At 38.2% G+C, this 24,837-nt stretch overlaps 2 protein-coding genes across 2 annotated transcripts in view; one reads left to right on the top strand and one right to left on the bottom strand.

Annotated features, from left to right (window-relative positions):
* Positions 1-5,871, bottom strand: part of l(2)k05819 (transmembrane protein 94-like protein l(2)k05819) — a 304,060-nt gene extending 298,189 nt beyond the window's left edge. The window contains exon 1 of the mRNA XM_067150433.2: positions 5,670-5,871. The gene's annotated coding sequence lies outside the window, so the exon portion shown is untranslated. The remainder of the gene's footprint in view (positions 1-5,669) is intronic.
* Positions 5,872-6,126: 255 nt separating this feature from the next.
* Positions 6,127-24,837, top strand: part of LOC136876452 (BRCA1-associated ATM activator 1) — a 102,000-nt gene continuing 83,289 nt past the window's right edge. Inside the window, exon 1 of the mRNA XM_068228443.1 lies at positions 6,127-7,056. Coding sequence (XP_068084544.1) covers positions 6,924-7,056 — 133 coding nt within the window. The 5' untranslated portion in view covers positions 6,127-6,923. The remainder of the gene's footprint in view (positions 7,057-24,837) is intronic.

A 24,837-nucleotide genomic window follows, 5' to 3' on the forward strand; every position in this document is an offset into this window, starting at 1 on the left:
CCCTTTTATCTATTAACTTCATTATTTTACCAAGTCTTAATATGACTATCACCACTTTATGGCCTCCTTCGAAATTTGCTCTTGGCATTGCTGTCACATCTTCCAGTTATCTACATTTCTTCTTTTCCACCAGAATAAGATCAATCATTGTCTTTGTCTTTCTGTCTCCCCAACCATATCTAGTTATTTTCTGTGAGTTCCTTTTTCTAAACCACGTATTGTCAACAATTAATCCATTCCTTCTACAAAAATCTATTACCAAATCTCCTTCTTCATTTTGGTTTCCATAGGGGCCAATTATCTCTTCTTTTCCCTGTCTGTCTGTTCCAACATGTGCATTCATGTCTCCCATTATTATAACCTCTTTGTCTTCAATACAACTTTCCAGTTCTTCTAGAAACTCTTCTAAATATTCATCTGCATTCCCCGATTGGGGTACATAAACCTGTATAAAATCCTTGATTCCACTCTCAAGTCCAAGTCTAACTTTAATTATCCTGTCACTGGTCTGGTCAATTTTGTCCATGTGGTGCACTAGGTATTATCTCAATATAACATCAACACCATTTGTTGCTATCTTACCTCCACTCCAATATAATGGCAAAAGTAACGACATTAAATGCTGACAAGAAAGGCCTTTCTTAAGAAAGAAATAAGGTCACCTCAATCACAGAATGATGTGCATATTAGTGAAAAGATTTTGAAGACGTTTGTATGGAATATGGCACTGCATGGAAATGAAACTCGAGCAATAACTAGTGCAGAAAGAAATAGAACAGAAGCTTAGGAAATATGATGTTACAGAAGAATTTCCTGAAGTTCAAATGAGAAGATTGGGTCACAAATGAAGAGAGATTGAATCGAGTTGGAAGAGGAGAATGATTTGGTGAAATTTGACCAGAAGAATATATAGATTGCTAGGGCACACCTTGAAACACCCAGAACTTTTTCAGTTAAGTGTAGGTGGTAAGAACATGAAAATGAAACACATTAGGGTAGGTGTAGGATGAAACCCTAGATTAACAAACTTGCCAACAAAAAAAATGTTGAGAACGACATAAAACTGTTGTGTGTGTCCTCCGCACCTGAAGCTCCGCGCCTACAAGTTCCGCAGCCCGCCGCATCACCGATGTTTCCAGAGCCTACGAGGTGACTGCACTGCGCCTGGCATGCTCGTCTGTGACGTCAGCCAGAGCTATATAAGGAGCAACGTTCCTCGCCTCTCCAGGACTACCCCAGTGTCCAACGACCAGACTACACCGCAAGTCAGATATGGAGGCATCCTGTTTAAAATGTGTTTGAACAGGTGGACTGATTTCTGGCCGTGAGGTCTCACCTCTGGACATTGCCTCACTTTCCCTGATCCCCGTAGCCACGTCGAGCCCCGAGTCAAGCATTCAGCTACTCCCTCAAGTCCTCACCAGTGCTCCGACGTCAATCTTAGCATTCTGCTAATTAAAAATATTAATGCAAGTTCCTTGCAAGTCTAAGCCTAATACTAGCTTCCTGTTAATACGAACTCTTGCTACGAGTTACACCTGTTATTACTCAGCAGATAGTTTTCGACTATTACATGTGATAAATATCATTCTTGATCCATATTGATGATACTTGAATGGAATAATATCAATAAGTTAATTTATTGAAGTTACCACCTAATCAATACAAAATGTCATTCTTTAGTTGGTTTACTTTGGCATATTAACTAAAATGGTACATGTTTCGCCTTGAATTCAGGCATCATCAGCCATTATCTTAGCTTAAAAATAGAAACAGGCATCTGATTTATATATACATGAAATAAAATTTAAAAACCTTGGAGAGACTAAAATTACAATTAACATATAGTAAAAGAATTGAAGTTAAGTTGGTTATAAAAATATTACAATGAGTCAGTAAAATTACAATTGGTGAAAGTAATGGTGATATGACATTAGAAGGTTTCTATTATAATTAAAAAGAAAGAACAAAGCAACAGTTTGTCATAAACGAGTGATAGGATTGCTAAAAATTATGTTGGCTGACCAGCGGTTACAACGAAAATGACAATGATGGTCGTATTTAATAAAAATGTAGCTTAAAATAATAGTGAAATACGGTCATGTGACCGTCAATACTTGTTGACTAGAGATAAATCGAAAGTCAATGGCATATGATGATATGGTTCAGTTTAATAAAAATAAAAATACGAAGTTGAATAACGTTTAACGTGCTCACCAATATTAGTGCCTTGGCTCCGTGCACAGTGACTGTCTTTTTTTTCTATTAAGGTTGCTAAGGACGGGCAGTATTTCTACCAAATTCATTCTTTTAAGACACATTTCTGTAGTGACAAAGGTGGACCAATTGTATATTTTTCTTATCTTATTCATGAGTTGGAAGTAACAGACATGAAAATAGTGGGAATGATTACAGGCAGGCTACGAAGAGGTTGAAGCGATGGCAGGAGGCTACTCTGAACACCGTAAGGAGATAAAGACTGTTCTGTTTGAAGTCGATGAAAATGTAAGCAAGCATAAATCAGCTTCAGTGGTGGGATTATGCGAGGCAAACTGGGGAGGATAAGTTAGCTAGAAATCTTGGAGAACAATGGGCAAGGCCATCGATAGTATGAACAGCAGAGGGAGACCAAGGTGAAGATATAGTTAGACTCGCTTTTAAAGATTTAAAGGTAAGAAGTGTGGAACTAAACATGACCATTGAGCTAGCTGCAAACAGAAGATTGCAGAGGTGCCTACGTTGGTTAGGTAATTAACAAGGGCTTGAGGACTGAATGCTAAAAGGCGTATGTATGTATAGTACGTGAACCTTTTCTTGTTACCTGAGCTCCGTAGTGCTGAATCGGAACTTGGTAGGTATCAAGAAAAGGTTTGCGTACTATACAGGGTTATTCACCTAACATGTTACACGGAAATAACTTCTAAACCATTAAAGATATCAGCATTCTGTTTTCATATTCGTAAATGGTACTCAGGGTCTTGTGAAATTTTTTTTTTTTTTTTTGCTAGGGGCTTTACGTCGCACCGACACAGATAGGTCTTATGGCGACGATGGGATAGGAAAGGCCTAGGAGTTGGAAGGAAGCGGCCGTGGCCTTAATTAAGGTACAGCCCCAGCATTTGCCTGGTGCGAAAATGGGAAACCACGGAAAACCATTTTCAGGGCTGCCGATAGTGGGATTCGAACCTACTATCTCCCGGATGCAAGCTCACAGCCGCGCGCCTCTACACGCACAGCCAACTCGCCCGGTGGTTTTGTGAAATAACGTGCTACTTAGTCTCATGGGGGTGATTAACAACCAAGATATTGATACTAACTCCATATTTTTAAATAGAACGGCACAAATTCATACAGCTGATTTAAAAGTTCATCTGCGTACAAGTATGTATTTTCAAAATCGGACAATTACTTTTTGAGATATAAGTAAGAACAGCATGCACTGTTTTGCATGCTGCATCAGACGGCGTGAAGTCAGGCAAGGACATATTGAGGCGCAAGCAGTTTCCTGGGAGCGAGTTCAGCCACAGAATGGATACCAGGCATGTAAGCACCTCGTACACATGTGATGGGTTTGCAAAGTGTGTATGACAGGCAAACACATGACAGGGCAGAAAGGGTTGATGTGTTTAAAAGGAATAAAATAAGTACTTTGCCTTGAAAGGAACATTGCCGGGCTGAGTGGCTCAGATGGTTGAGGCGCTGGCCTTCTGACCCCAACTTGGCAGGTTCGATCCTGGCTCAGTCCGGTGGTATTTGAAGGTGATCAAATACATCAGCCTCGTGTCAGTAGATTTACTGGCACGTAAAAGAATTCCTGCGGGACTAAATTCTGGCACCTTGGCATCTCTGAAAACCGTAAAAGTAGTTAGTGGGATGTAAAGCAAATAACATTATTAAAGGAACATAACGAAAGCTGTAATTGTCACTGGTTTTAGTGTACAGTTCATACTACTCTATGAGTTGAGAAATAAACATAACACAAAACACCGGAAGAGCTCCTTCTAGAAAAGCAAATGTTCAGAGCTGATCGTGGTGAGATGGCAGCAACAATATTATTTATGTTTTATTTTACACACATTAATCTCCGCAGAGCTCTAGCGCGACTGTAGTAGCGTGCATTCGGGAGAGCGTAGATTCGAGTCCTGCCTCGCCCAACCTAAAAGTGATTTTCATGGTGTACCATGTTCAAGACCAGGCAAATACCAGATAGGTACCTTTGTGATAGGCCACGGCCGACTTCCTTTCCAAATCCTTCCCATTCCCATCCATAAGAAAAAACGCTAAACTGAGCGCAACCTATTACATATCAAAACAAAACGATACAACTTTAATCTCCCTTCCCCATTGTGTGTTCGCCAGTCATACAATAACATTGCACACCCAGGGTATGTTACGGTACATCACATTATGTTTACAGTACATGCCTGGTATCCGTTCTGTGGCTGGAATCAACCCCAGCAAGCAGCTTGCGCCTCAATATGTCCCTGCCCGACTTCACGCCATCTGATGCGGCATGAAAAACAGCGCATGCTGTTCCTATTAATATCTCAAAAAGTAATTGTCCGATTTAGAAAATTCTTACATATTTGAACTTGTAAGCAGTTGATCTTTTAGGCCAGATGTATAAATTTGTGCCATTCTATTTAAAAATATGGAGTTAGTATCAATATCTCGGTTATTAATCATCCCATGAGACGAAGTAGCACGTTATTTTACAAGACCCTGCATACCATTTACGAATATGAAAACAGAATGCCGATATCTTTAATTGTTTAGAAGTTATTTCTGTGTAACATGTTAGGTGAATAACCCTGTATATTTTTTCAGCACTGTATTAGAACACCACTCTAATACCTATTGTAGTATCCAAACATCATTTATTTCTGTTCATCTAAAACTTCCCCGACAAATTCTTTGCTCAGTTATCAACAAATTAAATAGCCTTGTTGCCGCCCCATTGGATTGAATTCAAACCAAAAAATTAGGTCATTGTATATTCTATTCGGCCAATACAATTCTTGCACGAAAATGGAAAGAATATCTGTTATTTCCACTTATAAAACCATGTACGAAATTGAGCAAAAAATGTAATAATAATAATAATAATAATAATAATAATAATAATGTTATTTGCTTTACGTCCCACTAACTACTTTTACGGTCTTTGGAGACGCCGAGGTGCCAGAATTTAGTCCCGCAGGAATTCTTTTACGTGCCAGTAAATCTACCGACACGAGGCTGATGTATTTGAGCACCTTCAAATACCACCGGACTGAGCCAGGATCGAACCTGCCAAGTTGGGGTCAGAAGGCCAGCGCCTTAACCGTCTGAGCCACTCAGCCCGGCTGAGCAAAAATGACGCATTGTAATAAAAAGATTTTTAAAAAAAAGGAGTAATTGAATTTGAATTTCTTGACGCGTATAGAGAGCAGAAACTACATTGTCGCATCATTGGTTCGTTGGGGAATACCAAAAGGCAAGAAGCTACCAAGTCCAGTTTTTTGGTTAGACTAGCGTTAGGCAAAAGGGGGGTTAGGCCAAAGAGAATGTAAAGTTAGACGACGTCTGTTTTTTTCCCCCCTATAAATGTCACACTAAAGAACGACACGAACAGACAAGTATGCTACATATCTTATTCTATTCTCTATTAAGCAATATAAGCTACTTACATGTTAATCACTCGTCAATATAGTATGAATCATCATTCTTATTCAGTCATGTAAGATTTCTCTAGTTTTTATGCAGGTGTACAATAAAAGTAACTCTCGTACATTTTCTCACAGCGAAATAACTTTTAGCTCAACCTTAACGCATTGATAAAACCACCATTCTCTAAAATGACGGCAAAAAAATGAAGTGGGAACACAGGGAACCTATTCATCAGTCTCGAGTGAGTATACAAGTATGCGAGATCGATGAATGTGATTCTAAATCGGTTTAATCACGATATTAGCATTGTACTGTTTTTTTAAAATATAAATTGTAAATTAATTTGTATGATCAGTTGCAATTTCTGCAAGTGCAGATTATATATAATGGTGGAATTGGATTTGACCGGACCGGAATACCAACCGTGGAAATGGTCACAGGGAAAGACTGTGACGTACGGAAAACAACCGTGTCTACGTAAACTTACAGCGATCAGGAGAATTATGATTTTTCCTTAATTGTCTACAGTAGATTCTGATCATTTCTGGCATTCTCTTTGGTGATATCTGGGCCTATGAGGTTAGGGATGGCACGGAACTTTGGAAAGGCGAAAAGGGGCGTGAAAATTCTACGAAAGTGACCCTGAACTTGGGTCAGACGTTCGATCACTCTTTGGTTCGAGCTATCGGGGACACAGGGACACTCATATTCTTTGATCGGGTTCGGGGATGTGAAGTGTCGTACACTGTGTTCAAAATTCAAATCTAAAGTATTTGATAATCTGGATTCTGGAATGCTTCGTCTTCCAACCTACATCTGAAACGTACAAAATAGCTTAACGAAAGAAAGAAAGAAAGAAAGAAAGAAAGAAAGAAAGGGATGTTAGGAAATCCCTGTAAGCTGTGAAATTAGTTTCTTAAAGTACTTGCTTACAGTCTGTCGTGATACTCGCTCGATAATTACAGAGATACAAAAGTGTTCATTGTTCTAGGAATTCGACTTCGAATGAATTTAAACAGATGACAATAATGTTCTTCTGGACTCTGTACATGCGTGTTATTGCTTGTCAGTACTCTTGCAGGTCGTAGGGATACGTTGAAGAGTATTTGGAGCAAAGAGAATGAGTGAATATTGCATAGAAATAAATAGCTTTATGTAGAACCTTGTGTCGGAGTTCTGTTTGTTTATCCGACAGTACGAGATAGGGAAGCTGATATGCAAGCTCTCCCGTGTCTTACATAATAAACTCCGAACCCTCAAAATTATTCTTGAATATGTCGGAGATTGACATGGAAAATAAATTAAGACGTGTGTTATTCACATTTCTTGAGCCCAACTATGAAGTTAGGGACCAAATGTATTTAGAAAAGCTGTTTATTCACATCTCTGAAGGAAATGGCAGTGCAGGTATGTTTTAAATACTTATTTGCATGTTGATTTGCACTCTTCCAATTACAAGAAAACAACCAATCAGTCACCACTGGTGCTTGTATTGAATATGTGGTGATAATAGAATAAATTATTTTGTCTTCCCAGCCCAGACTTTGCAACATTTTCGTAACACTACTCTTTTGTCGAAAATCACCCAGAACAAATTGAGCTGCTTTTCTGTGGATTTTTTTTCCCAGTTCTGGAATCAAGTAATCCTGGTGAGTGTCTCATTACACTAGAACCATATTCTAGTTGGGGTCTTACCAGAGAATTATATGCCATCTCCTTTACATCCTTACTACAACCCTTAAATTTTGTCATAACCATGTGCAAAGATCGGTACCCTTTATTAACAATACCATTTATGTAATTAACTCAATGAAGGTTTTCCTTAAATTAACACCTAGGTACTTACGGTGATCCCCATAAGGAACTTTCACCACATCTACACAATAATTAAAACTGAGAGGACTTTTCCTATTAGTGAAACTCACAACCCGACTTTTAACCCTGTTTATTATCATCATCTTTTTGCAGTTGCTCCCAATCTTGTAACTTATTTATTACTATATATACAGTTTAACATCATCCGCAAAAAGCCTTGCCTCCAATTACAGTTCTTTACTCATATCATTTATCCTATATAAGAAAACATAAAGGTCCAATAATACTGCCTTTAGGAATTACCCTCTTAATGGTTTACATGATCAGATAAAGTTTCATGTAGGCTACTCTAATTCTCAGAGTTCCATTATTCAGAAATATAGCCACCCATTCAGCTACTCTTTTGTCTAGCCCAGTTGCACTCATTTTTGCCAGTAGTCTCCCACGATCTACCCTGTTAAATGCTTTGGATAGGTCAATCGCGGCACAGTCCATTCGACCTCCCAAATCTAGGTTACCTGCTATATCTCGCTGGAATCCTACAAGTTGAGCTTCAGTGGAATAACTTTTCCTAAACCTGAACTGCCTTCTATCAAACCAGTTATTAATTTTTTGAACATGTCTAATATAATCACAAATAATGCTTTCCCAAAGCTTACATATAACAGATTATTTTTGAGGCATGAAGAGAATTCTACAGTCTTACATAAACCACTAAGAATTAAGTCTATTGGACATGACATTTAGATATTTTGCCTTCAGATTCGTAGTTCAGTTTCACTTAGTCTTGGTTTTTAAAATTATTTTAACAAGAGTTCCTCTTATGTGAACCTTTACCCCATGTATTCTCGTTTGCATCCCTTCCTGTCATTATTCATGTAACGATGGTTTATCATTGCATGAACATTATATGAAATAACTTTTTCCTTAGGGTAGGCCTATTGGTGGTATCTATGACCATTAGGTAATAGAAAAATTTATTTCACCTGAATGGCCATGAAGTTTCATTACATGACCATTAATCTGTCATTGAAGATGGATTTTATTCTATTTAATTTCTTTTTGTGTTGGTTGATCAACAGTTTCATTTGTCTTAGATGCTCCATTATGAACAGATTAGATTGTGTTATGACTTCTTCAGACATCATTACGATAATAATTATCATGGTATGGCTTCAGCTATCATATGCATGCATTTTTTATTTAGCACCATTTAGGCTGCCTGTGTATCTGTTTTGACACTCATTATTTTACTCTAAATTTAATATAATAATACATACATACATACATACATTATCATTATAGACTGTTATGCCTTTCAGCGTTCAGTCTGCAAGCCTCTGTGAATTTACTAAATGTCGCCACAATCCTCGATTTGCAACTAGTGTTGTGAACTCATTTAGTTCCATACCTCTTATATTTAAATCGTTAGAAACCGAGTCTAACCATCGTCATCTTGGTCTCCCTCTACTCTTATTCTCTTAGGTAACCTATCCTCCATTCGCCTCACATGACCACACCACCGAAACCGGTTTATGCGTACAGCTTCATCCATAGAGTTCATTCCTAAATTAGACTTTATCGCCTCATTCCGAGTACCCTTCTGCCATTGTTCCCACCTGTTTGTACCGGCAATCATACTTGCTACTTTCATGTCTGTTACTTCTAATGAATAAGACATCCTGAGTCCACCCAGCTTTCACTCCCGTAAAGCAAAGTTGGTCTGAAAACAGACCGATGTAAAGATAGTTTCGTCTGGGAGCTGACTTCCTTCTTACAGAATACTGCCGATCGCAACTGTTAGCTCACTGCATTAGCTTTACTACACCTTGATTCAATCTCACTATATTACCATCCTGGGAGAACACACAACCTAAATACTTGAAATTATCGACCTGTTCTAGCTTTATATCACCAATCTGACATTCAATTCTGTTGAATTTCTTACCTACTGACATCAATTTAAGTCTTTAAGAGGCTAATTTTCATACCATACTCCTTGCACCTATTTTCAAGTTCCAAGATATTAGACTGCAGGCTTTCAGCACAGTCTGCCATTAAGACCAAGTCGTCAGCATAGGCCGAACTGCTTACTACATTTCCACCTAACTGAATCCCTCCCTGCCATTTTATACCTTTCAGCAGATGATCCATGTAAACTACGAACAGCAAAGGTGAAAGATTACAGCCTTGTCTAACCCCTGTAAGTACCCTGAACCAAGAACTCATTCTACCATCAATTCTCACTGAAGCCCAATTGTCAACATAAATGCCTTTGATTGATTTTAATAATATACCTTTAATTCCATAGTCCCCCAGTACAGTGAACATCTTTTCCCTCGGTACCCTGTCCTGTGCTTTCTCTAGATCTACGAAACATAAACACAACTGCCTATTCCTCTCGTAGCATTTTTCAATTACCTGGCGCATACTGAAGATCTGATCCTGTCAGCCTCTCTGTGGTCTGAAACCACACTGGTTTTCATCCAACTTCTTCTCAATGACTGATCGCACCCTCCCTTCCAAGATGCCAGTGAATACTTTCTTTGGTATACTAATCAGTGAGATACCTCGATAGTTGTTGCAATTCTTCCTGTTCCCTTGCTTATAGATAGGTGCAATTACTGCTTTTGTCCAATCTCAAGGTACCTTACCAACACTCCACGCTAATTTTACTACTCTTATGAAGCCATTTCATCCCTGCCTTCCCACTATACTTCACCATTTCAGGTCTAATTTCATCTATTCCTGCTGCTTTATGACAATGGAGTTTATTTACCATCCTTTCCACTTCCTCAAGTGTAATTTCACAAACATAATTTTCCTCCTCCCCATGAGCTTGGCTGTTTGCAACACCACCAGGAAAATTTCCTTTTACATGAGATGATATTCAAAATATTCCCTCCACCTGTCCAGTGATTCCCTGGGATCTATTATGAGTTCACCTGAATTACTCAAAACACTGTTCATTTCCTTTTTCCCTCCCTTCCTAAGATTCTTTATTACTGTCCAGAAAGGTTTCCCAGCTGCTTGACCTAGTCTTTCCAGGTAATTACCAAAATCTTCCCACAGCTTCTTTTTGGATTCAACAACTATTTGTTTCGCTCTGTTTCTTTCATCTACGTACAAATCCCTGTCTGCGTCGGCCGTTGTTTGGAGCAATTTCTGATAAGCCTTCTTTTTACGTTTACAGGCTGCTCTCACTTCATCATTCCACCAAGATGTTCGCCTTTTCCCATCTTTACAGACAGTTGTTCCTAGGCATTCCCTTGCTGTTTCTACTACAGCATCTCTGTATGCCACCCATTCACTTTCTATATCCTGAACCTGCTTACTGTCTACTGTTCGAAACTTCTCACTAATCATATCCATGTACTTCTAATTTCCTCATCCTGGAGATTTTCAACCGTTATTTGTTTGCAGACAGATTTCACTTTCTCTACCCTAGGCCTAGAGATACTTAGTTCACTACAGATCAGATAGTGGTCTGTATCATCGAAAAATCCTCAAAAAACTCGTACATTCCTAACAGATTTCCTGAATTCAAAGTCTGTTAAGATATAGTCTATTATGGATCTGGTACCCCTAGCCTCCCATGTGTAGCGGTGAATAGATTTATGCTTGAAGAATGTATTCATAACAGCTAAACCCATACTAGCACAGAAGTCCAGCAGACACTTCCCATTCCCATTAGCTTCCATATCTTCCCCCACATTTACCAATCACCCTTTCGTATCCTTCAGTTCTATTCCCAACTCTCACATTGAAATCGCCCATTAGCACTATTCTATCCTTGCTGTTGACCCTGACCACAATGTCACTCAATGCTTCATAAAACTTGTCAACTTCATCCTCATCTGCACCCTTACATGGTGAATACATGGACACAATTCTTGTCCTAATTCCTCCAACTGACAAATCTACCCACATCATTCGCTGATTTATGTGCCTAACAGAAACTATGTTGCGTGCAATGGTATTCCTGATAAAAAGCCCTACCCCAGACTCTGCCCTTCCCTTTCTAACACCCGTCAAGTACGCTTTATAATCTCCTATACCTTCCTCGTTATCTCCCCTTACCCGAATATCACTTACTCCTAGCACATCCAGATGCATCCTCTTTGCTGACTCAGCCAGTTCTACCTTCTTTCTTCCATAAGCCCCATTAATATTGATAGCTCCCCATCGAATTCCATTTCGTTCGCCAAGTTGTTTCCAAGGAGTCCCTCGCCTGTCAAATGGGAGTGGGACTCCATTACTCCCACAGGTCCGAGGCTTGCTTAAAATGTTCTGAGCTCGGTAAATTCATGAAGCAGGATGCTACCCTGCTTACACATAGTCCAACTGAGGATCTCTCCTCTAACGGGTTATGGACCACCGGTGAATTGTATAGTCCTAACTGCCTGAGCCCAAGGAGGGCCTTGACTCAGAATATGTCCACCAAGATGCCCACTCCCATTCCATAGCAACTAAAACATTGGAAGATAATCCAAGAGTTTAGTCCAAGAATAACACAACATACTTGTCAAGAATATCCCAACACCTCTCTATCAAAGACAGAGGCATAAGCCAAAGGTTTTTTTATGACTCTCCCAGTTCCTGTATAATCTTCTCCTGCAGCAGGGCCCTCATCAATAGGCAGTTCGTCTTGCGGTAGTCCTACATTTTCTCTTACTCCTCTGTCGTCCATATCAGGTAATAGGAGCAACTGTGTAGTAGTGTCAAAATTGGAGTACTGGCCGACTTGGATGACCTCTTCATCTATGTGGTGTTTCTCTTAAAAGAAGTGTGTGGTGTGATTGAAGGTGTGTGACGTGACGGTTGGTATGGGTTGGTCTGTGTCGTATTTTAGGTAAAGTATGTACGCTCAGAATATGATCTCGCCATGCACCAGAATGGGAATGGTAAGACAATGCACCAAGAAAAACACAAGGCATAAACCAGGATACTAATCCAACTGACGCAGTACCAATCGACGCACGTGATGGCGTAGCAAAAGGGGTGTAACAACACTCCAAAAAAAAAAAAAAATATATATATATAAGTCCGTCCGTACACAAGTTCTCAGGTAGTTTTCAATTTTCAAGGTGTAAGGTTTTCAGCAGAGCGCATAATGGAAGCATTTTCACTGAGTCCATATATTCAGAGGAACCGAGGTAGGTACAAAATTTTTGAGGGCAAGGAAAGGCGTACGACAACAAAAAAAGGGCAAAGAAGAAATAGTTTTTTCATAATAACAATATATTAGTAAAAAACACCCAGAAGAAACATTTTACAAGCCAAGGAAAACAACAGTCATCCAAAGGTCAGTTAGTTCTGACTTCCAAAAGAGAAAAAACAGATGGGACGACCATATTAATTTTCAGATTTGTTTTTCAAAGGGAACAGCTAGACTCGAAACCTTCAATAATAATACAACCACTTTTACATGAGGAGTGTCCTACACAAGGAAAACAGAAATTTACGTATGAACACGAAAAAACATTAAAATTTGAAAGACATATGGGCCACTGTACAATAATACATGTAGAAGAAGAAAAAAAAAAGGCGGAAGGTATGCGGAATAGGAAGGTGGGGAAAGGGGAGGGACGTGAAAGAAAAACAGTACCAATGGCTGCCAACAGGGTTTTGGAAAAATAGGACCAGCCAGTATCGATGAAATTCCAATATAGCAAACAGAAGCTAGGTGATAGTTCAATTGATTCTATTCATGCGTTTGCTCAGGGAAAACAGTTGAATTTCAATGGTTCATATCGCACCAATCACTTGACGTATCACAAAGTCCAACTTCGGAGTGAGATGGTAATGTAATTCCAAAGTAAGGTACCGCTATCAATAGCTGCAGTTAGCTTATTATCAACATGAACTGTCATTGGTAGCCAGTAACGGCAATTTGAAAAAAGAGGAAGTGCAGCATTAAAAGAAAGTTCAAAGAACAGCATGGAAATGAAATAAATTAAAGTTTTCGCTCACCCGTCCAGCAGTCGTAGCTTTTCAATGGTATACAAAAGCACATTTTAAAAGAAACATTGCACACAGTCCAGCTGGTAGCAAAATAAAACCAAGTCCTCCCTCCACACAAATCGTCGTGTTCATCCAAACTCGCCGCTCAAGCCCAGAGCAGGCCAATTTATATTGAGGTAGAAGCGTCCAGAAAGGACGAGAGCATACAGTACCCAATGCGCAGCGAAGTAGTAGGGGAAGAAAAGAGGGAGGGTAAGCAGCACGAGCAGTTGAAACTGGACGGGCGAAGAGAGCACAGGCAGGTTAGTAGCGGCATATGCAGCGTAGTAAACGTAGAATCCATAAAACCGTAGAAAATTTCGGAACACGTTATAAGTGCAATAGGATCATAGTTCTTGACCTTTCCAAAACTACATAGCTTCTTGCCAGAATTTGTCGAGGGTCATTAAACAAGTTACAATTTTATCCTCTTCCCTTTATGACTGGTGCTTCTTCCAAATGCTGCGATCATGAATTTCTTGTAGCCTATATCTCCTAGTCTACGAAGTAAATGGTCATATAGGCCTACGTTTTGCACTACCAGATGAGAGCTTCCTCTGTCATAGGTAATGTTATCCTGCATCTGTGGCTATTTAAAATTTGTATTGGTGAGGCACTGATACTTGAGTGGCAAATTATTGTAGTGTAGAATCACTTTATGACCTTTCCAACCATGCCATTACTTAATGTGGTAATATGGAGTGAGGAGTGCTTGTGATTGATATATCTTCGTAAATGTAAAACAGTCGGGATTCCCGTGATTCAAATGAAACATGATTCCAGGCTATTTCCGAAGGGTATCCATATCTACAGAAGAGTTCTTGAATTCCATTGACAACTTCAGCAGAAGACTTGTTGTGCAGTGGTCTGTTTTCTAATCAGTACAAAGGGTAATCAAAATTAAGTAAGCCTAGCTGTTACCCCAAAAGACCATATCAGTCCACACTTTGCCAAATCTCATCTTTTGTATGGCGCTTAATGGCACGCACTAATGGGCGATTCCTTCCTGCTTCTAGGTCTTTCATGTCCCATTTTTTGCTAATTTCTGTTTTAAATACAAGATAATGATGTTATTACGGTAAATAGAGTGAAATTTGGTGACCCGTAGTAAATAATAATCTACCTCAACAAGTGGGTTTTATTCGTGAACGACCCGTTACAGTATGTGATTTTAATATTTAAAATACTGAGAAACGTCATTCATTTCATCTCATTAAGTTAATTCCTCTGATGAGGTTGACGCCAGAAAGGGCATATGGTTGTAAAATCTCACTCGCTTCATACCAGACCCCTCAGAGAAACGGGACAAGGGATGAGCATACACAGAAAACAATGTAATGAATTTGTTGTAACCGCTGGTCGGCCAACGTAATTTTTAACAATCCTATCACTCGTTTATGACAGACTGTTGCTTTGTTTTTTCTTTTTAATTATAATAGAAGCCTTCTAATGTCATATCACCATTACTTTCACCAATTGTAATTTTACTCACTCATTGTAATATCTTTATAACCAACTTAATTTTAATTTTTTTACTATATGTTAGTTGTAATTCTAGTCTCTCCAAGGTTTTTTGTTTTATTTCATGTATATATAAATCAGGTGCCTGTTCTTATTTTAAAGTTAAGATATTGGCTGATGATGCCTGAATTCAAGGCGAAACATGTACCATTTTAGTTAATATGCCAAAGTAAACCAACTAAAATAAGACATTTTGTATTGATTAGGTGGTAAATTCAATAAATTAACTTATTGATATTATTTCATTTAAGTATCATCAATACGGATCAAGAATGATATTTATCACATTTAGTGGACTGTTCGGAAACAATATATGAAGTTTTTTTTAAAGGAGATTCAAACTACCAACTTTCACTTCTGTAACATCTTCAGTTTCTGAGATGTAAGTATCCTCATAAAAAGAATTAAGCTTCTTTCACACCTCATCTCCACCCCCCGGTAAGTTGATTCCCCCCATCCAAAATGCGTTTCTGTATTTTTAAAAGGGATTCTAAATACCAATTTTCACATCTGTAACCTTCAGTTTCTGAGATATAAGTATCCTCATACAAAGAATTAAATTTTTTCCACTTCCTTTCACCCCCCCCCCCCTCCTTAAGTGAATTTTCCAAAAAGAAAAATACACGTTTATTTATAAAGGTACCTGGAGGATATAAAGAATAAATCAAACAAAGTAAATAAATTGAAGAATAGTAAAGTTAGATTCCTACCAAAATGTGATAAAAGAGAAGCAACTAAAAGGGCATTTTCAGAAGAACGACAATGAAGATCAGATAGAATGAAGAAATACTGGAAGATCAGCGAAGAAAAAAACATAAAGCATCATAGAAGACCAGACAGAAATTGACTACAGTGGTCCAATGCGGCCGTAAAAGCACAATAATAATAATAATAATAATAATAATAATAATAATAATAATGATAATAATAAAAGGTGCTTCCAAATACTAATGATCATTACTGAAACATCTTCAGTTTTTGATGTATGTGTATCGTCATAAAAATAATTCAACTCCTGTTTAACTGCCCCCAACACAAGTTCATTTCCCCCATCTCCAAAATGCGTGTTTCTTTATTTTTAAAGGAGATTCCAAATACCAGTTTTCATGTGTGTAACATGCTTAGTTTTTTTAAAGATGTCAGTATCCTTAAACAAATAATTCAACTCAGTTTTCAATTCCTTCACCCTCCTTAAGTGGATTTTAAAAAAAAAAAGCAGAAGAATACGTGTTTCTTCATTTTTATAGGAGACTCCAAATACAAATTTTCACATCTTTACCATCTTCAGTTTTTGAGGTATCACTATCCTAATAAAAAAAGTTTCAACCTCTTTTCAGACCTTTTTGCCCCTGGGGAGATGACCTTAGATGTTAGGCCCCTTTAAACAACAAGCATCTTTCCTCCCACCAACTCCACCCTTAAGTGTTTTTTCATATAACAAAAATTACATGTTTCTTTATTTTTAAAAGATTAAAATACCAATTTTTGATGTCTGTAACATGTTAAGTTTATGAGATATTCAGTAGAAATTCTCATTTTAAAAATTCACTCCGTTTTTTCAGTTCCCCGTTAGTGGATTCTCCAAAAATAAATTACCTGTGTTTCTTTACCTTTTACAAGACATTCCAAATATTAATTTTCATGTTTGTAAGAATTACTGAACAATATAATGTAGATACAGTCTTTTGAAAAATTTACCCCATTTGTCACTCCTGTTCACGCTGCCATTAATTGGATTTTCCAAAAAAAAATACGTATTTCTTTAATTTTAAATGAGATTCCAAATACAAATTTTCATGTCTGTAACATCTTCAGTTTTTTAATTATAAGTAGGCCTATCCTCATAAAATGTATTCAACCCCCCCTTTTTTTTTACCTTTTTCACCCCCTTAATGGGATTTTCCAAAAACAATAAATACGTGTTTCTTTATTTTGAAAGGAGATTCTAAATACCAATTTTTACATCTGTAACATGTTCTGTTCTTGAGATATACTAAATTTAAAAATTCACTCCCCCCCACTTTGTCAGTCCTGTTCTTCCCCCTCCCCCCAAGTACGTTTTCGAAGAACATAAATACATGTTTCTTTATTTTTAGAGGAGATTCCAAATAAAACTTTTCATGACTGTAACATCTTTAGTTATTCTGATACAGTATAAGTATTCTCAAAAAGGTATTCAACCTCCTTCTCACTTTTTTACCCCCTTTAGAGGATATTTCCAGAAGAAAAAAGAAAGCCATTTCCTTATTTTTAAAGGAGATTTCAAATACCAATTTTCACATCTGTAACAGCTTCAGTATTTTATGTAAGTATCCCCATAAAAAAAATTCAACTAAGTTCAATTCTATTCACCCACCCCACCCCCTTAAGTGGATTTTCCAAAAAACAAAAAATATATAATGTATAGTTTCAAATGAAAGTAATGATAAAACTGAAATTACGGCAATGGGAACCTAGGGTAAACTTGGACACATTAAATTTAAAACTTTGAAAATGACATTAAGCCAAGAAATACTGAAATACCAAAGTAATTAAATTAAATCAAACGAAACCACAAAACATTAAGAATAACGTTGAAATAACACTTGCCAATAAAAACTGAAGTTCCCGAGGGAAGCCCTCGAGCGCGAGCGCTCGCTAGGGCGGTCCGATGTAAATGACGCCGAGCACACAACAACAGTTTTTCGAAGCCGGCAGAAGATCGGAAATAGCCCGATCACAATTAACCAATAAGAAACAATTTCCACTAGGTTCCCTATCCTTTTGCCAATAGGAAATCTCGTTATTCTAGCGAATGATATTGCATCAATATATATGGTCATATTAAGATAGTTAAGAACTTCTCGAGATTTCCTATTGCGACACCTATTTTGACAGCAATAACCACACATGCAGTATAGGATGTTTCACAGCTAAAGCACCTTTACATTTTCATCAGATTACAATTTTGACATACAGAATTACAAAATTTAATATTCAAATAATTCTTCAAGAAATTCTTCAAGTTAAGACGTCCCAAGTGTCTTCCTCATGCTTGCTGACATTAAATGATCAATTACGTAAAATTTACATACAAAAAAAATAACTTCAAAACAATTCTCGGATCTTGCAATGTTCATTTCCAATTCAATACATCTTGAAGTTACAAACAAAAACGAAATCCTTCAGACACATTAAATAAAAAACTTTAAAATTATATTTCCCATAGTAGTAGTTCTCCGTCTCATTACATATTACACTAATCACTAGATTGGTTACCCACAGATAAATTTTGCAGGTGGGGGTGTACCTTGAGTGTATCCCTGATAAGTACGTCAGACAGTACAACTCAGTTAAATAATACCGATGATGGTGTATTGATGCTAATATTAAGCATAAATCTGCCATATGTTGAACCAGAAAATAAGCCACTAGGCTAAAAGACGCGTGCAATATAGGCCACAAGGGAAGTAATTACGTGGCAAAGATTTAAAAAAAAGAGTTAAGCTACAGTGCCAGACCGAATAGGGAAAAGAGAGCGAAGCATAATCACAAATCAAAACCTCAACATACCAGCAGAATTACCGCAGAGTTTTCTGGGCCATTTTCCAAAAGTATGAAGTGGTAAGCACACAGTTAACGGGAGAAAAAGGGGGAAGTTAGGGCAGTGAGTAAGGCAAAAACAACTAAACTCAAAAATACAAAAATGTATTGAAAACAGCAGAAGAAAAAACATTTTACGATCAGGGATTTTCACAAATATCGACACTATTATTGTGAGTTTATTTTCTTTAAACCATAAAAATAGAACTCAAAATGCTTTATTGAGCTCATTAAGGAAAACATTCATAATGATCATGACTAGAGTTTTACAATATTAGCTTTGGCAATACAAAGAAGACACTTAAGAGAATTGATCAGTAGACTATGACTAGACCTAGGTAGAATTATACAGGTACAAATGACATGACCGTAAAAGAAAAATGTTTTTGAGATCGTAACTAGACCTCTGGTGATAGGACCCTTTTTCTTTTATAAACATTAGAAAGGGGTCAAAATTCATGATATTACACCTAAAAGAATAATTACAATAGTTATACACCGATATTCATGGTTAATGTACACTAAGGCCATTTTTACACAATTAGAATCACCAAAATTACAAAAGTGAAAAAGATTAGAGGGACAGGAAAGGAAAAGACAGCAAGTTAACAGTGACAAGAAAAGAAAAAGGGGAGGAAAATAGGACTGGCGAGGGTGAGAGATGGGAAAAATCAGGCTGCAACGAATTCAAAGTTATTCTGTCACACGCACACGGGTTGTATAAAAAGATTCCGTATCAGTCAGTCTTTCACTTGATTTAACCTTGAAACGTTCCCCCAAGCTATGAGTCCTTTGTGACACAAAAGTATAAGATTTTGTAATTAAGTCTTGACGATAGAAGTTCATCAAATAAGCAGTGAAAACTGCCCTGCAAGGGCTAAGTTCGAAATATGAACAAGGCCTGCAGGGCAAAGTTGTAGGACATTAAATCCAAAGTGTCTAGAATAGCATAATAAAAATTCTGCTCACCCAGCATAGCAAAGATAATAAAGATGTCACGTTGAAGAAGGAAAAATTTCAAAAATCGCTACGGGTCAGCCGTGTGAAACAGTTTCTGCTCCCACTACCCAAGTTAACACAGAATGCCCAACTGTCTAATACAAGGCAGCGGCGACTTATATACGCAAGAGAAGTGGAGCGGAGAACATAACATCGTGACGTAGTAGAATGGAGGCCAGGAAGGAGAAGCAGCAAATAGTTGCAGGTAAGCCGTGTGAGCAGATGGTGCAAGATGAGTGGAGTTGCAATATGTACAGCAGCAATGCGGCGAGTAGGCAGAAGGTAAGATTGAACTCAAGGTAGATAATATGATTAGGGAGCTCGTAACAGATTGCGAGCGTAAAGCCTGGGTTCAGTCCAAACGAACCTCTCTCCAGTGTTCATATGGAGAGAGAGCATAAGACTCTGTTGATAGTGATTGGTCTGTTGGATGGAGACGTTAAGCCTTGAGCTGACCCCTTGGTGTTATTCGACAGGAGCAGGCTGTGTGCCAACACTGGCTTTGACCCTCTCCCTATCTCATCATCCCACATCCAGACTTGTAGGGTGCCCATGGGTGTTAACTAGAAAGACCTGCGCCAGGTGAGCTGAACAAGTCCTTGGACACTTCTGGCACTACAAGCCATACAATAAATAAAACGATGGCAGTTTAAACTGTCAATGCCGGGGATACACCAGGTAATATGTGACTTTAAGCAACACTTATAGTGTTTGGAATGAATCTAATTTATCATATTCAGGATATAATGTCAAGAGATAGATAGATAGATAGATAGATAGATAGATAGATAGATAGATAGATAGATAGATAGATAGATAGATAGATAGATAGATAGATAGATAGATAGATAGATATGGTTTATTTTAACTGGCAAAGTTAGGGACACGTGTCCCTGTCTTACACTTAACCAGTGAAATACATAAATAACATAAAAATATATAAAATACTGAATAAATGAAAAAAGAGACTGAAACAAATTACTATGATACTATGCTATCCATGTTAATAATGAGAGGAAAAGAAGAAGAACCATGAGAAGAAAACGAAGAAGAAGAAGAAGAAGAAGAAGATTGTCGCGCTACGAGCTCGTTTCATAGAGATATTTTGAACACAAACTTTTAAATCTTCCGTGGTTTGATATCCCTCAGCTCAGCGCAGGTCTTTCTAGTTAACGCCCATTCATGGCTGGCCACAACAGTGAAGGAATTATAAGTTGAGGATTTATGCTTAGGAATAGCGAGCAATGTCGAGCTCAGCGCTCTAGTGTTTTTATCGTGGTGTTCAGAAAGGCTATGAAATCATTCATACAGGTAAGATGGGGATTGTAAGGTAACTATTCGGTGCAATGAAGTCAGGGTATGCAGCTTGCGTCTGTCTTCAAGGCGGAGCCATCCGAGGTCAACGTAAGACTGGGTATCATGATCTGAAAATTTACATATAAATCTTACCCAGGCATTCTGTGCACGTTGTAGTTAATCTCGAAGCTCAGTTTTCCCATCTTTGTAAACTACGTCACAATTGAATATTGGAAGAAAGAGGGTTTCAACTAGTTTCTTCTTTAAACTGAACGGAAAAGTAAATTTGAAATTGTTTAATGTGTGCAACATAGCAAAAACTCGTCTACTCACAGATATTATCTGATCTGTCCACGGAGAGGTGCTGGTCAATGGTTACTCCGAGATTTTTTACGCTCTTGCAAAAGGGCAAAGCTTGATTTTGAAGTTGCACGCCAGGGATGGACATGCGGTAATTACTGGAAATAAGTCTTGGGTGGGCAATTACAATAGTTTGGGACTTTTTTGAGTTTAAAATAAGTCCATGCTGGGAAGACCATTTACTTTTGGCCTCTAGATCCATGTTAATTTGCTCGATTGCTGTCAAAACGTCTGTTAGTTTTGCATGGATGTACAATTGTAAGTCATCAGCATAGATGTGACGTTTACAATGTGTCAGCTGTTTAGCTAGGTCGTTGATATAGACAGAAAATAGCAAAGGGGCAAGGGTTGACCCTTGTGGGACACCTCTTTTCACATATTGCCACGAAGAAAATGTACCTTGATTGATGACACGTTGTTGACGTTCGTGTAAATAAGCTCCCAACCATTTGAGTACTGCAGGAGAACCCTAGGTGATAAAGTTTGGATAGGAGCAACTCATGGTCTACAGAGTCAAATGCTTTGCTGAAGTCCAATAATACTAGGATAGTCAGTTTTTGCTCATCAATAGCCTGTCTTATCGTCAGTCATGCTTAGTAAGGCAGTACATGTACTGTGATTGCGTCGGAAACCTGACTGGTGTGGGGCTAATATGCCTTGGTCGTTGAGATAGTTGGTGATTTGATTATGCACAATGTGTTTGAGTCCCTTGGCTACTATTGACAGTATATTTTCATAGGTCTGTAGTCACTGTTTAGTCTAGGAGATTTTGTCTTCGGTAAAGGATGCACCAGGGCCATTTTCCAGACAGTTGGAAATACACTATTTTGAAGGGAGAAATTGTATATGAATGTCAATACTGGAATAATAGCGTCGATAATTTTCTTTAGCATTATAATACATATATTGTCCACCCCTGTGGATTTAGTTTTAATTCGCATGATAGCCGCTTTCACTTGAAGGGGTGAGACATAACTAAAATAAAATTTGTCTCTGCCTATGGGGTGTGTGTTGTAATTTGCACACAAAAGATTTTTTTTTTTTTTTGCTTCTTCGTTTAATTGTACATGGGAGGATACGAAGTGATTATTCAATTCATCCGGAGAAACTTCCAAATCGTCTACCTTGTCCGGTTTATTTAGTCCAAAATGGCGGATTGACTTCCATAAAGTAGCGGGTCTTACGTCAGGTTTCTTACTGTCCGAGTCTTTTTATTACGTAGTCGTTTGTAATAGATAAAGTTTTCCTCTGTCGGGTAATGTTTATATTTCCTATGAGCTGCATCCCGCTTAGCCATCATTGCTCTAATATCATCATTTAGCCATGGGGAGAGTCTTTTACAGACGTGTGCTGTTTGTATAGGGGCATGTTTGTCAAAAATATGTAGTATCATGTTATTGAAAGTGGTGACCATGTCATCAATATTAGTTTTATGAGTTATCTCCTGCCACGGCATCGAAAAAGTGTCTTCCAATAATTTTTCGTTGTTAATACGGCTATAGTCTCGGTAAGTCATGTACTTAGGTTTATGTTTGGGGCATTGCAGTGCGTAAGATATAAAGATGTCATGGGCTGACAGTCCAGGAGCAGATGTCTGGCCGTGATGTAATACTCTGTCAGGGTTGTTCGTTACTATTAGGTCCAGTAGTGTGTGTGAAGTTTTTGTGTGGTGAGTGGGAGAAAGTGGGAGGACCGCCATGCTGCATGCCTGAAACGTATTCAATAGATGGGTGGCTTTGGAAGAATCTGGATCTAGTAGGTTTGTATTGAAATCTCCCATCATTATAAAATGTTCGTACGTAGGTAACAGTCTGTTAATATCCGTCTCTAAGTCATTCAGACGACGAGCTTTAGGCGGTTTGTATACAACACCTATCAAGCATTTCACAGTAGCGACCTGTATCTCTATGAGCATATACTCAGGTTTACGCTCGTACTGTTGAGGCTACTGACAGATAATTTGAGGTTCAATCAATCAATACTGATCTGCATTTAGGGCAGTCGCCCAGGTGGCAGATTCCCTATCTGTTGCTTTCCTAGCCTTTTCCGAAATGATTTCAAAGAAATTGGAAATTTATTGAACACGAAGAGACAAAAGCACAGACCCCACCTCCCCCTTTGCCAAGTCTGTCATTCCTCAGAAGGCAGTAGCCAGGTAATTCCAGATTCTTAGCCTGATGTTTGACTTTCAACCAACTTTCACTGCATAAGATGATATCAAAGGACAGTGGAATGAAAATCACGTTTAGTTCATCTATACGAGTTTGAGAAACTAAACTCTGGGCATTAAGATGACATATGTGAAGTGCGCTTTTATGTCTATTTAGGGCTGACTGGAGAATGTATGTTGTAGCTTCAAGGGGTGGGGTTCGGGTCAATGGACTAGCAGGTAGACAGGTTGAAGGGATGGGTGGGGAAGGGGAAGTGTGACAAGGAAAAGTATTGCTATGGTCAGAGGGATTACTGCTGTTAGTGGTATGAGTTTATTATTTCTAATAGTCATTACTAACTGCTGCACAATCAACAGTCATAAGCCTTAATCTGGCTGGACACATATACACCTAAACGAAGTCTAGCCCTTTATGTCTTGCTTCGCTTGGCACTTGAATCAAGTCTAACCTTTTGTGTTGTAAATAAACTTTTTTTTTTCCCACCTTTTTCCTATTTGGTCTGAGGTCGGTACTAATGTAGATATTAAGCCCAGTTTTATAGCTGGATGTCCTTCATGACGCTAGCTCTGTGTGGAGCACTTTGTACGTTTCTGTAGTGGTTGGTAGTGTAATGTATTTGAATGAAAGTGGTGGTGATTATTGGTTAAAGAGGAAGTGCACCTGGGAAACCATCCTCTTCATTGTTATTTAATGAAACGCGCACAAACTATGCAATTTTAACAGCAATTTTACAATATTTTGGTATGTTGGTAGACTGATATTTCACATGTTTTGCACTCGATAATATGGTATTTTGTACAGAGTAAGTCACAAAGTTCGCAGATACACCCCAGGTTAGGTTCATGATGCATCCTTGTTTTACAAAGTATGTGATGGTAGCCATGCACCACCAGGGAAGTCACAAAATGTTGGAGCTCTTCATTCCCATCTGCTCAAGATCTATTCATTATTGCCTCCGTTGAATAAAATTCTAACCAGATACATTTCTGTTTTTCTTCTCTTTCTTATAGACGTCTTGAACAGCAGCCAGTAGAAGGTAAGTCAAAATTCAATCGTAGGTCTTCAATCAAATAAGGTCTCTTTTGCAACTTTGTATACCAATCTGGAGTGCATATACTTGGTGGATATCCCAATTGCCGCTTTAGGAAACGTGCTTTTACAGCTTCTAAGGTGCAGAGATCATTTAGGGTCAATTTATCCCATGTTATGTTCCCATTTGTGAGAATTGGGAGTATTTTTGATTGAAGAAGGGTATGGCAGTTTGAAGTAAAGTCTTGGCATTATTTTAATGTTGAATATTGCATTAGTGGCTGCTGCTGCTCTTGATTTAGTGTGCATTTTGAAGGATTTTACTGTAGTCTGCAGTGTCATGTCCAGGTATTTGAATGAGTTTATTATTTCTAATAGTTTTTCTTTTACTAGGATTCTGTCCTCAAATTAC

The sequence above is a fragment of the Anabrus simplex genome, chromosome 6 (genome assembly GCF_040414725.1).
Source record: "Anabrus simplex isolate iqAnaSimp1 chromosome 6, ASM4041472v1, whole genome shotgun sequence".
In the NCBI taxonomy this organism is placed as follows: domain Eukaryota; kingdom Metazoa; phylum Arthropoda; class Insecta; order Orthoptera; family Tettigoniidae; genus Anabrus; species Anabrus simplex.